Here is a 13,107-nt window from a genome sequence, read left to right as displayed (position 1 = left end):
TCTGAAGACTGAACTGCCAAAATAGGTCATTGATATTGTTCACTTAGAATGGATACATTTCTGTTATGGAGATCATCACATACAAAACTGTATGTGACGTTTCATATATCACTGCTTATACATATCTACTCGATCAGTATCTAAAGGGACTTGGACACGATTTTATATCAAAATTATATTTTCTGTGTTTTTTTTGTGTATAAAAGGGTTTACTTGGGCATTTTGAATGATTGACAATTTAAATGTTAGATGTCAAGTTATAAGAGAGATACAGAGGTGAGAATTCAATTATGTAAACAAAGCTCGAGTCTTATATTTGTTTACAAATAATGTAAAGTATGGACTTACAATTTCTTTGACAAAATGACTCGTGGCAAACAAGATAAACTGATTAAATGTGTTCATGAATAATATTATCAACAGAAGAAATCCACCAAATAATTTTAACAATTTATGTTTATGATTCCCTGCCAATTTGTTTGATCAAACGAAGAGTAAATACAGAGATTAACGGACATAAGTATTGGTTTGTTTCTTATTGGTGTTTACTGATAGGAATTAACTACCACTACTACTTCTACTACTATTTCTACTACAACTTATAATAATAATAATAAAAACTAATAATCTTTATTTATACTTTATAACACTGAACATTAAAGTGTTTACAAACTAATGAAAACTGTGATCCTCAATACAAATGTGAATGAACTCTTAATTTATGTCGCAATTAAAATCTTAAAATAGAAGTAATAACGTTCTTACCATAGATTTAAGCAATAAGTTATTCATGAAACCTTTGGATAAATTAAAAATGATTTATGCGGTTGAATTCATTTAAATAACATTTCAGGATTACACAATTATTTTATTTTTAATAGCTTGATAAGATTAAATTTGTGGATATTACAAAGTAATATGTATTCAATAAAGTTGCTCAACATGTATTTAACGCCACAAAGGATATTATGGATTACCATATTTCCAAGATATTATACATGTTGATACTCCTACATCTCGCAAGTAGCTCAAGGTTTTCCAGATTAGTTTTGGTCACTGTTACTTTTTTCATATCTTATTTAGTTGTTGAAATTATATGGTTGGCTTCTGTAGTCTGCTTCCAATTTCTTTTGATGTTGCATTGCTTTTACTGCTGACATTTCCTAGATTTGTAAAATCCTCTACTTCTTCTTACATAGATGTGATTGTCCACCTTATTTCTCTCCGCTTGTTGCCGACTGTTTTCCTCATGATCCAGTCTATTGCAACAAGGAATAGCAATGGTGACATGATGCGTCCTTGTCTTACTCCACTTGTGATGCTGAACCAATTGCTTAATTTGTTGTCTTCAATCACGCTGCATGGGAAGTTATCGTAGAAGGCTTTAAAAGTTAGTTTGCCTGGGCATTCATATACTGAAAGTATCTTCCATAGGCTCTCACGATGTACACTATCAAACGCTCTTTCAAACTCGATAAAGTTCAGTTGCAGTTTGCTGTTCGTTCGATGTATTGCTCCATAATGTTGTGCAGATTAAAGATATGGTCTATGCATCCTTCACCTGGTCTAAAGCCGGCTTGCTGTTTCCTTATTTTGCTATCGAGAGCTTAACTTTGCCGCATGCAAATTATTTTGCAGAATATTTTACTAGGGATCGAGAGAAATGTTATACGACGCCATTTTGAACAGTCCATTCTATCACCCTTCTTTGGCAACTTTACAATAAGTCCCTTACACCAATCCTTTGGAAGCACCTCCAACTCCCATATTGTATATATCTTGATATCTATTTTAGATTAGTTCACTCTCCAAGCTGTCTATGCCAGGAGCTTTGTTGCTGTTTTTAAGTTTGTTAATGGTTTTCTTAATCTCTTCGAAGGTGGTTCAAGTTCTACATCTAATTGATCACCAAAGTTCTCATCAACAGTTGCAGTTTCTGTTGGTTTGGGGCGATTAAGGACTTTGGTGAAATGTTTTGGCCAACGTTCATGTTTAAGGTTTTCTGATATTATTTCATTGCCGTTTTTATTTTTTACAGGACCACTGCCTTTCGAGTAGCTACCAGGTAGTTCTCTTGTGATTCTCCTTTTTGGGTCTCTCTTTCTCCCCCATTTGATCTTCTGTCTAAATATGATCAACAATCCTGCCCAAGTGTGTGTTTCATTACCTTGTTGGTTTGAAACACATTCTACTTGGAATCTGTTCATAAGCAAGGTGGTAAACATTTTGCTTATAAAAGGATCTTTCAGTTTGGTGGTATTAAATCTCAGTTTTGTTTCCTATTTCAATTTCGTCATGTTTAATTTGACCTTGACAAGAAGTAGATGACGATCATATCCAAAACTTGCACGAGATTTCCAATTGAGTGTCTCCATTGAAAAATGATGATGATATGGTCAATCTAATTTTGGTCCCTTTTTTGCGTGAGATTCAAATTTTCTTGTGGATATCTTTATGAGAGAAGACTTTCTTTCTCCATTTGCGTTCATCTCTCCACACCCATGTTTCCCCATAGTATACTCTCTACTTTCATTGCAGCTTTCAACTTTGGCATTAATGTCGCCATTATTGAGTAGAAGATCATTAGCTGGTGTTGCATCAATTTCATTATGCAGTTGTTAAAAGAAGTTGGTTTTAAACTCATCCTCTGCATCATTTGTAGGCGAATAACTATTATGAAAGTGTGTTTTGAATGTCTTTCATTAAAGCGATATGTTATAATTTTTTCGGTGACACGTTTCCATTTTATTATGCATTTCTTTGTTTTTTGGTGTCATTGATGATGTCAAAGCCTTCTCTACGATTGTTATCTTCTCTTCCTGAGTATAAGATGGTATTCTAGAGCTTGTGTCATCGCCCAATTTCCTGTCCATCTTCTTTCCCTTTTTATAGGTGTTAAAATTTCTTATTTTTCTTTCTATATATGCACACCTTCCTCCCTCGTACATGTTTTGCACATCCCATGCCCTAATGTACTGGGAATGTTTTGGGTGTAATAGTGATGATGGTGATAATGATGGTCTGTACGTGCTTTTATCATTTTTGAAATGGTGATCATTAGTATTGCTTATGTTTTAAAATTTCCCTGATTAGCAGTTTTCGTAACTGCATGCTTTTACTGGGAAGAGTAGTTAGCTGTCTGTTTGACCGGGTTTATTCTCTTGGAGTGACCTTTCCATGGACGATTGCAGGTCAAACTGCTTTCGATCTCCATTTGCCCTGGATTCTGTCTTGATTTACTCCCACAAGGCAGTGAGTCTATTCAACCCATAACGGGGGGGGGGGGGCAAGGTTGGTGGGAGCCAGGGCGTGTCCACACACCAATGGGCCTGCAATCCGCACCTCGGTGGTCTTTGATACTCCGATATCACTACAAATTTCGCCTGAAGTCGCCTAAGTTTCTTGTGCATTGCGACGTAGAGGCATTGCAGGAGTCTAGGTAGCGGATATGCTATATACTGGCAAGGAAAGATTTACGTACTATACTACTCTCCATTTTTGACGAAGCTAGCCAGCGGCGGAGACAAAAAAGTAACTGCACAAAACGCATACCACTACCGTGTGACCAGGTCACCAATACACAAGTGGATGTATTGATAACAACAAATATTGTTCAATTCTTGAGTGAAATGCTACACACTGGGGTTTTTTCTTCAGTGATCTATTTTGAGCCATATAGATGTACAGTTAAGTATGAACTTTTGATTCACAGATTGAAAATGGGAAAGAAGATATTCAGAATTAGTAGTATATTTTGATTATATGCTATATCTTGATTTATTTTATTTATTTGTTTTTTGTTATTGATATTTTACATATTTAATTTCTCATATCCTCTGAAGTCATCACAAAATGATTTGTTATGGCTTTGTACTGTAATCTAGATAACGTGATTCAATAGGGATAATATACGCCTAAATGGGTTGTAGTTTAGCAGGGTTTTTTCTAGCAGAAATATTTTCAAGTTGTTGTCAAGTGCTTCCAAATTTAAAACGGTCGTCTAATATATATGAAAAATAAATTTTAATTGTAAATGTTTTCAAGATGTTTAGGTTAGTATATACATGAGTTTCAAAACTGCATAACGGCTCTTAAAATAATTTCCTTAAAAACTCAATTTGAATATTGCATTCAAAATGGGCATCAATTTAAGTAATGTTTCTCTATAATTAGCCGCTTAGCCAAAATGAAAAAGACGTAGCAGTTGGGACCAACACTTACCCCTGTCCAACCTACCTCCAAACATAACGACAATCGTCCATCGTTTGGGCTGGGTGGTTAATTTCCGCAATGATTTTAAACTCTTTTTTTTTTTTGGCTCTCGAAAACTCGTAGAGGGGGAAGGGGCAGTTCCTTCAACATTCAATCAACGTTCAATTTTCTATATATAAATTTAAGGAATATATGTCAGGGAAAAGTTTACATAAACACATGGCAGTAAATGGCAAAATATCCACTGATCAAACATTCAGCACAGGTGAGCGGTTTGGGACTTCTAGTGCTGTAACGATACATGATTAATAATTCATGACATATGTTTTAAAGTTGTTCATAGGGACGTGTGCGTTTAAAGTCTAATCAGTGCTTTACCTTGAACAACAGAAAGGAAGATGAAAAACAGGATGGAAAAGTACGAAGATCTGGATGGACAGAAAATTAATAACAACGACGCTATCAAAGAATGCCAGAATAAGTTTTATTCAAAATTGTGTGAATTACGTGAACGGGCTCGGAAAACGGGCCTCGAAAAAGAATTTGTCGCCCATGTGTTTAGGCGAGGAAAATTTCAACCACAAAAACATAGATCATGGCCCAAAAAAGTACCAATGGCCTTGACCGTATCGTTTCTTGTCATGGCAGGGGTCGTAACCTTTGCTGGGGTAGTCATAAAGGTTACCGGGTGGGATGAGAAAATATGTACCTCATTTCGCAAGTCTCATTGCCTTCTAAAAAATAGGGGTTTCACGATAGAAATCGCAAGGCCTCTAATGAACTGTGATTGTTGTAGAAATCTCAAAGAGGTCCCCATGGAAAGGAATATCTCCACAGACTATTTTGTGAGGAAATATGCATACACCGCAGTGCCTGTTCTTATTAAAGATGCTACTCAAAACTGGACAGCATTGATGGATTTCAGTTTTGATTTTTTTAAAAATGTGTACACAACTATGAAAAATGCTTTGACAGTAATCGAGGAAAAATGTCAGTTTTTTCCTTTGAATACAGAGTTTAAGACTCTGGCTGATGTATTCAACATTTCCGCAAAAAGGGCCAATTTTACCCCAGGGGAAAAACCCTGGTATGTCGGGTGGTAAGTGCATTCTTTACATCACTTGCATTCAATTCCCACAATTAAGTATGTTTGTACAGCATGTATTTGCACCAGCCAGTCTATGAACCGTATCCTTGTCAATAATTTCTCAATGAAAGTCTTTCCTACAAGGTTGAATTAGATTAAAACGCAAAATAAGAATCCTCGATGCAATCATGTTGATATGAATTTTCGAACGTCAAATTGTATTTGTATGTTTTGTTTTTAGGAGTTTTTGTGGCATTATCATAAACGTTATCCTGACATTCGTATATTACAGATGATTTAGTTAACAGTATACAGCACAGACAGTGAACTGTCTAAAGAGTTATCCAAAATAATCACACAAAACACATATTTCATAGGGCAGAAAAACATGCAATAATACATAACAAAACCAAAATGATAAGGCAAAGACAATTAATACTTCATTCCTAACCCCTTGAATTAATTTCATAATGAATAATATTGAGTATACACTCAGTTGTGAATAAAACATCCAAATGCTATATAATGCCAATATCGTTCAAAAAACCAATTCAAACCATTGTCATACCGTTAACTCAAACAGTTCAAAGATGTGTTCAAACAACATAAACGGTCTACCAAATTACACAAAATCCGTCCCTTTCCTTTAAGCAGTTTGTTTAAAGAGTTACTTAGTCGTCAAGATAGGTCCATTTTTAAATAGAACAAGATGATCTGCGTAGAATGGCTACAGGACCAGGACGATGGTGAGATGGTGGATAATGGTAGAGTAGCATTGCCTTCGTTTAGGATGAAGGAGTCTCACCTACGTATGTCTGTATATCTGCTTTCATCAGGATTGTATGGTATCACTGAGGGCTTGAAATATCTTTGTTTGATATAATCGACTTGTCTAGTAGCGCGATTTTTTTAATACTGGTTCCGTTGTTATATAGTGCCTTTTCCCCCTAGCCATCTTTCCCCCCGGAAAAATGGCTATATAGCAGTTCTTCCCCCCGGAAAAATGGCTATATAGCAGTTTTTCCCCCACGGAAAGCTGACTATATAGTGGGCTTTCCCCCTTTTTATAGCCAGATTACCCCCAGGGAAAACCTACTATATAGTGGATTTTCCCCCATTTTTACTTTCCGGCCATGTTTATTGCGGACCATTCGTGACAATAATTTGCAATAACTGATATGATAGTAATTTCTCACAAAAAAGGATAATTATGGCATTTATTAATACCTAGAATAAAATACATGGTTTTTCAACCCCAAATATGAACTAAGGCATGCGCCTTCATAACATGCATGTGTCATCATCGTTAATTTCACCTGTTCTCACCCCTTTTTGGAACACCTTTTACACGGATTTCGGAATACCTCGGATCTTTTTCATCTAATCGATGCTTATCTACAGATTTGACTTCGACGTTATGAACACGTAAGAACACATTTGAGTGAAAATACGCCGGTTTGGAAATTTAATTTTCCAATGTATTACCATCAATGTATAAGCTTCTTCCAGGGAACTAACTTACCAATCTTGACTTAATTTTGTAGTGGAAGGGAATAAAAAGTGGAAATGTATTGCTCCCTTCGTCCAAAAGGCCATCAATTTTAAATTAATACCGTTAGAGTTGACGGTCTTAAAAACAATTACTAGTATATATTTCTTCTTCTAAAGGCAATATCAAACGGGAGACAGGATGCAATGATATGATGAGAAACTGAAATGTTTTAGTTTTACTTTGATTGATGGGGTTCTAAATCATGGTTAAGGGGTATTTTAATTATGTATTAAAAGCATGTGTAAAGTTAGTATTTACCATTTCGTTTTAAAGTTACGCATATTCATATTTTAAGCACATTTCTACGAAACGCGAGATATTATGATGTAAACATTTTAAAAAACAATGAAATGTCTTCACAACCAGAACAATGTCGGTATCTTTGCTGGTTACTTTTGGAAAATGTGAAATGGAACCTGAACTAACTTTATGTTAATATTGTCACTCACTGTTTGCTAATTTTTCCCTATTTAAGTTGGTAACGTGATTTATAGATATACAATTTTGAAAACGATGCTATATAAATCAAGATATACGATTCCATTACCTAAAAAAATTATACTATTTGTTTCATATTTTTGCAATAAAGATTTACTTGTGTACCATATTATTTCTTCGAACAATTAAATAAGGGTAATTAAAAAAAAAACAACCAACACATATATTGTGATGAGCTGACTTTTTTAAATATAAGCTTGTTCTTCTAATCAACTAACAAGTAAAAAAAAGTCGTATTTGCGCTTAGGTTGGTTTTTGATTTTTGATTTTCGGTTTCTCCTTTTATGAATTAAAGTTCATTGATTTATTTATCTAATTATTTATTATATCATTAGTAATCTTATGAATTGATTTAATGTTTTGAAGAATAATGAATTTTACCCACGTACCTTTTTAAAAAATTGTGTTCGTAAATTAAAAAGAAAGCAGCAGAATTAAACGTAATTTTCAATCATTTTGATAAAGATATTTGAGTGATTGTGTATTTTTAAATGATGTTTTAACTTTTAAATGACCGTAAAAATATGTTCACGTGGTCATCTATAGTTTTTGAGATATGGGGCCCTAAAAAATACATATTCTTTATAATTGGATTTCAAACATCAGACTCAAAAACAACAAAGGCTCGTACCCTGCATGGGGGCTTAAACTTTCGGTGTCATCTACTTGTGGTATACCACTATCACTGTGAAAATATGGTTAATTGGTCATCTCTAGAATTTGAGATTCGGGTCCCCACTTATAGAACACTATTCAATCATTATAATGGGGTTTTAAACTTCGGGCCCAGAAACATCAAGGGCCCCTACCCTGAGGGCTGAAATTTTCAGAATCATCTTCAAGTGGTAAACCACTGCCACTATCAATTATGGTGATATGGTCATCTCTAGTTTATGAGACATTGGACCCTAAACAATATTCACTATAATTATTATAATAGGATTTTAAAAATCGGGCTCTGAAACATCGGAAACAAAATTTCTCTAAAACAGAGGTTTAGCCTGGATGAAATTTTCACAAAGAGACAAACCGTCTGATAAATTTATCAAGAAATTCTTAAAACATTCTCGTTGAATACAATTTCAGAACACAGAATTATGCATATAAATTGTATAACTTGTAAAACTTTTTTCAATAAATTACCTAAATTAAGTTCTATGTGTAGTTCCATTACACACATGTTAAACTTTCAGCAATGTCTATAAAAATAATAAATCGGCAAAACGAAACTTAACCTGTACAAATGAATGCAGATATACATGTATGCAACCTGGGAGTGTAGATACATTGATTTTAATCCTTACTGGATTTCCATAAATATTTGTTATAAAATCTGAACCAAAAACGTGAGGGAGAAACCCTACTATGGGGGAAAAGCTACTATATAGTAGATTTTCCCCCCGGGGGGAAAGGCTACTATATAGTAGGTTTTCCGGGGGGAAAAGCTACTATGGGGGAAAAACTGCTATACAACACCGTCTTTTGAGTTATTTCTCCTCATTTTCACTGTCTATCTGGAAAACTTCTATTATAAAGGCATCTCCTTTTATAAATGTTCGTCTGCTTGCAAATGAATCATGGCAGTGCTTGAATTTCTTTTGTCGGTTTTCCCCTCGTTCTCGAGTTTCGGGCATGACCAAGTCTAGCTTTGTACGCAATTTCCTATTTATGAGTCGTTCGGTAGTTTAACAAAAACTTTTGCAACCTGGCCATTAGTGATCGAGGGCCTTTAACCATCTTCTTCATATCTTACTAAAAAAATTCAAACCGTCTGCTCCGCCAACCTATTGGAGGCTGGATGATACGGTGAGGTCTTCACATGTACAATACCATTCTCCTTTGTAAAACAGGAAAATTCATGACTTGTAAAACAGGCCCCATTTTCCTTGACAAGTATATCAGCATAGTTGCAAATGCCTGTCTGAATTTTTCGATGGTCACTTCAGATGTAGACCTGAATGTAGACCTCAATGAACCCTGAATGTAGATGTAGACCTCAATCCACTTGCTATAAGCGTCAATTAGGACAAAAAATAACATGGATCCAACAAAAGGTCTTGCATAATTTGCAGGTGTCTTAGACCATGGGAGACCTTTACATACCCGTACCTCGGTCTCAATAGCTTCATCAATTCCTGCCTACCATAAGTGGCTCCTTGCCAGGTTTTTCATCTGTACTAACCCCGCATGTCCCTCATGCAACAGATTCAATACTTTCTCCCTTCCTTATTCTGGAATCACCAAGCGAGCCCCCCCATAAAATACATCCGTCATGTGCACTAAGGACGAAGTTTCTTGTCGTTGTTCTTCTATGTCCATTAATTCTGTATATATCAAATAAGTCACCTGACGCAGGAATTGGTCAGACCTTAGTGTCTTCTTCAAATTCTCACCAGGTAAAGGAACCTCAACACACTTCAACCAATCTGCAATACCATTCTTTTTACCTTCCTTGTCCAAAATTTCAAACTTGTAGGGTCAGAGCATATCTCTGAATTCCAGCTGCATTTATCGTTAGGATGGCTCAGTCATGTTTAAACACACCAAAGAATGGTTTGTGGTCAGAATATATTACAAATCTATGACCATACAGGTACTGGTGAAAAATTTTCCACTCCGAATGTAATTGCACGTTGCAATTTTCCAGCTGAGAGTAGTTCTTTTCTGCTGGAGCAAGGGTTCGTGACACATAATCTATTGGCTTCTCTCCTTCTTCTGTAATGTTTGGCAAAACAACATCCAACCCGATTGGAGATCATGACAAGCTTCTTGGTAGAATTAAAATGAACCACATCTGATGAAGATCTAAAAATGTTTTTCGACTCTTGCATCACGTAGAAACGTATTTTCTAAACGTTATAGTCACCATAAATACGTACTGTCTTGTCACTTACTCTTGCATGGTACAATTGGCTTCGCTCACTATGAAAACTTTTCAATGGTAACAGTTCCTTCACTATCTAATCTGTCAAATTCTTGTTTAATTATATCTTCCTAAGCAAAAGGTGGTGGACGACTTTTGAAGTACATGTGTCTCACTTCTTCATGAGATTCTACATGTATATTCGCTATCACACCTTGGACTGTCTCCAATCCTTTCTTGAACACAATTTCATACTTCTTCAGAATCTGATCCATATCAGACTGCACTTCTGTTTTAACCTGAAATACATGTACTTCATCTCAGCATAGTTTAATGACATTAAGCCAACTACGTCCAAGTAAAGATGGTGTCTTTCCTCTAGCACTTCCGCTTTGAGGTCATACCACTGTTTATCTTTGTAGGTCCATTCAACTTTACTGTTCCTGGAATGGGAATAAGTTTCTCGGTTAGCAAATTGTACAAGACGGTTCTAAGTTCAACCGTTTTCCTCACTAATTACGGTCTTACTGGCTCCCGTACACTCCAACTCCATAGACTGATCTTCTCGTTTCAATGCTATGGACACACGGCTTGGTGGATTCTTACCTGGCTCCATCATGTGAGACTAGGTATACTCAGTATGGTCCTAGCTTTTCTTCATCAGATGTGTCACCTACATTATGCACATTTTCCATTATGAAATAATTCCTTGGTCTGTAACTTCCAAAATGAACTCTCGAGTTTCCTCTTCCTTTCCCTCGATTAGCAACTTGATCGGCCTTCCTTTTCCTGCACTCTGCGGCAAAGTGACCGATCAAGTGACAATAATAACAACACTTCATAATGCTTTTGTCTTTTAGTGGTTTTTCATCATCATTCACTTTGTTTATTGTTTCAACATGTGCAGTTCCACTCTGTAGATAAAGAAATCCCTTCGCTGCATTTACCATTGATATTTGGGTTTTATAAAAACCTTCTCCGCTAACAGACGTTTCTGTATCTTATTGCCATGATCCTGCAAACCAGACGATCCCTAACCATCAAAATTGCAATGTTCCGTTCCTTTTTCGGAAACGGTCATAAAATTTAAACCTTTGGACTATTTCCGATGGTTTAGGTGTATGATGATCTTGCACGAGACTTGCAAGTTCATCGAAGGTTTTAGTACCTGCTTTTTTACTGCTAATAGAACACCCGTCAACTCTACATTTCACTTCTATGCCCCCCCCCCCCCTTGTTTCTTTTTCTTCCTCGAAGGAATATATCTTCCCGAAAACTGCTGCGATATTGACGTTTTAGTCCTCGTCGTCACTGTTTCGTCTAAAAAGTTAGTCAGAATGATCACACAAAAAACGTCGTTTATTTCATAGGGCAGAAAAACATACAATGATAAATAACAGACAAAACCATTAAGATAACGCAAAGAAAATAACCATGTGGTATGTTTACCTTAAAAGTTTGTTCTCTTACAACATAAGAGATGCAATAATGTCACAAATATCATTCTTATATTTTCAACACAATGAGAGGATGAATAACACGAAATAAAAAATTTCAGAATACAGAAATGAAACATCAGCTTATCAATAAGGTGCAATGGCATTTTAACAACTGCTATGTTCTTTACATTTTTCTGTAAGCCTTGACAATATGAAGATGATATGAGGTTTTGAAAGTTATGTTACATCTACAATACCCTCTCTCTTACTTACCTTTAAACCACAACCTGCGTTCATATTTTTATGAACGCAGTTACTTGCAATGGCGTTACTATGATTATGAACTACAAATGCTCCGCTGGCATATGATACGACATGATGCTTACCAAAGAACATGCAATAGAGTAAATGCAGCTCACAGCACCATATTACTCAAAAAATGTTACGAATGAGTAAATCCTCTATAAACAATTCCTTCTTTTAGGAGTAACTGCCACTCGAAGGTGGCGACCGTCCTCAGACAGCACTATAACCGACCTTACTTCCTTCCTGTGGACTCCAAGTCTAGTAGGGTTGACTGGATCTTCATGGGCGGGCCTGGACTTGGGGCATTCGTTCACGTAAGTGTGCAGTATATACCAACTAAATGGACTTATTCTGTGCCTGTTATTTCCTCTTTTTTTATTTTAACAGAAAACTTTTTGAAGGGGGTTCATATCTTCCTGAAAAATAAACTGTGTTATGACAAACAGTCTATCATGTATTTGAATTTTATCAAACGCTAGTATTGCTGACCTTTTCAGAAAAAATATTCATTTTGAAAAAGTTATACTCCTCGTGTGAGCAATATTGCACACGGGCCAATCTGTTTCGCTCATTAGAGGAACGTTAAGGCCACCCACGGACAGAGAGTGCCCTTTAATAACGAGCCAATGTTCCAGGAACTGACGCAATTAAACTCCACGATAACTTCCTGTTGAAGGTGATGGAAACCGTCCAATCAAACCTTTTCACCAGGAAGTAAGGGGATTATATCGAGCATTCGGATATCACGAATGCACCGCTCAATTTAATGATTTACGTGACTAGTTACTTGTATTCCAATGTGCATAAATATTGGCATAATTTACGCAATATGTGAGTTGTTTTATATTCACTGGGAGCTGCTAACACCTATTGATGCGAGAAGTAGAAAACAACAAATATAAATCTCGTTTAAAGGGGCATGGTCACGATTTTGGTCAAAAATTATTTTTTCGATTTTAATGTTTACAATGCTTCAGTAATGCATTTTTAATACGCAACTAAAATTTGAGTATCACTTGGTGAGTTATAAGCGAGTTACAGAGCATACAATTCTTTGCAATGTAAACAAAGCTTTTGTTTACATTATGAATGTTGAAGTGATAATTCCAGTTTTAGACCTAAAATGAATGTATTAATCGTTAGGAACTGT

At 35.8% G+C, this 13,107-nt stretch overlaps 1 protein-coding gene across 1 annotated transcript; it reads left to right on the top strand.

Moving 5' to 3' along the window:
- The first annotated feature begins 4,595 nt into the window (after positions 1-4,595).
- Positions 4,596-12,631, top strand: LOC128165973 (uncharacterized). The gene is made up of 3 exons (XM_052830901.1): positions 4,596-5,311; positions 12,136-12,271; positions 12,533-12,631. Exons 1-3 carry the CDS (start codon positions 4,611-4,613, stop codon positions 12,629-12,631), a joined length of 936 nt encoding a protein of 311 aa, XP_052686861.1. The 5' UTR covers positions 4,596-4,610.
- The last annotated feature ends 476 nt before the right edge of the window (positions 12,632-13,107 follow it).

The sequence above is a fragment of the Crassostrea angulata genome, chromosome 10 (genome assembly GCF_025612915.1).
Source record: "Crassostrea angulata isolate pt1a10 chromosome 10, ASM2561291v2, whole genome shotgun sequence".
Lineage (NCBI taxonomy): Eukaryota > Metazoa > Mollusca > Bivalvia > Ostreida > Ostreidae > Magallana > Magallana angulata.
The sequence above is the reverse complement of the archived record's forward strand: the minus strand, read 5'-3'. Positions and strand labels throughout refer to the sequence as shown.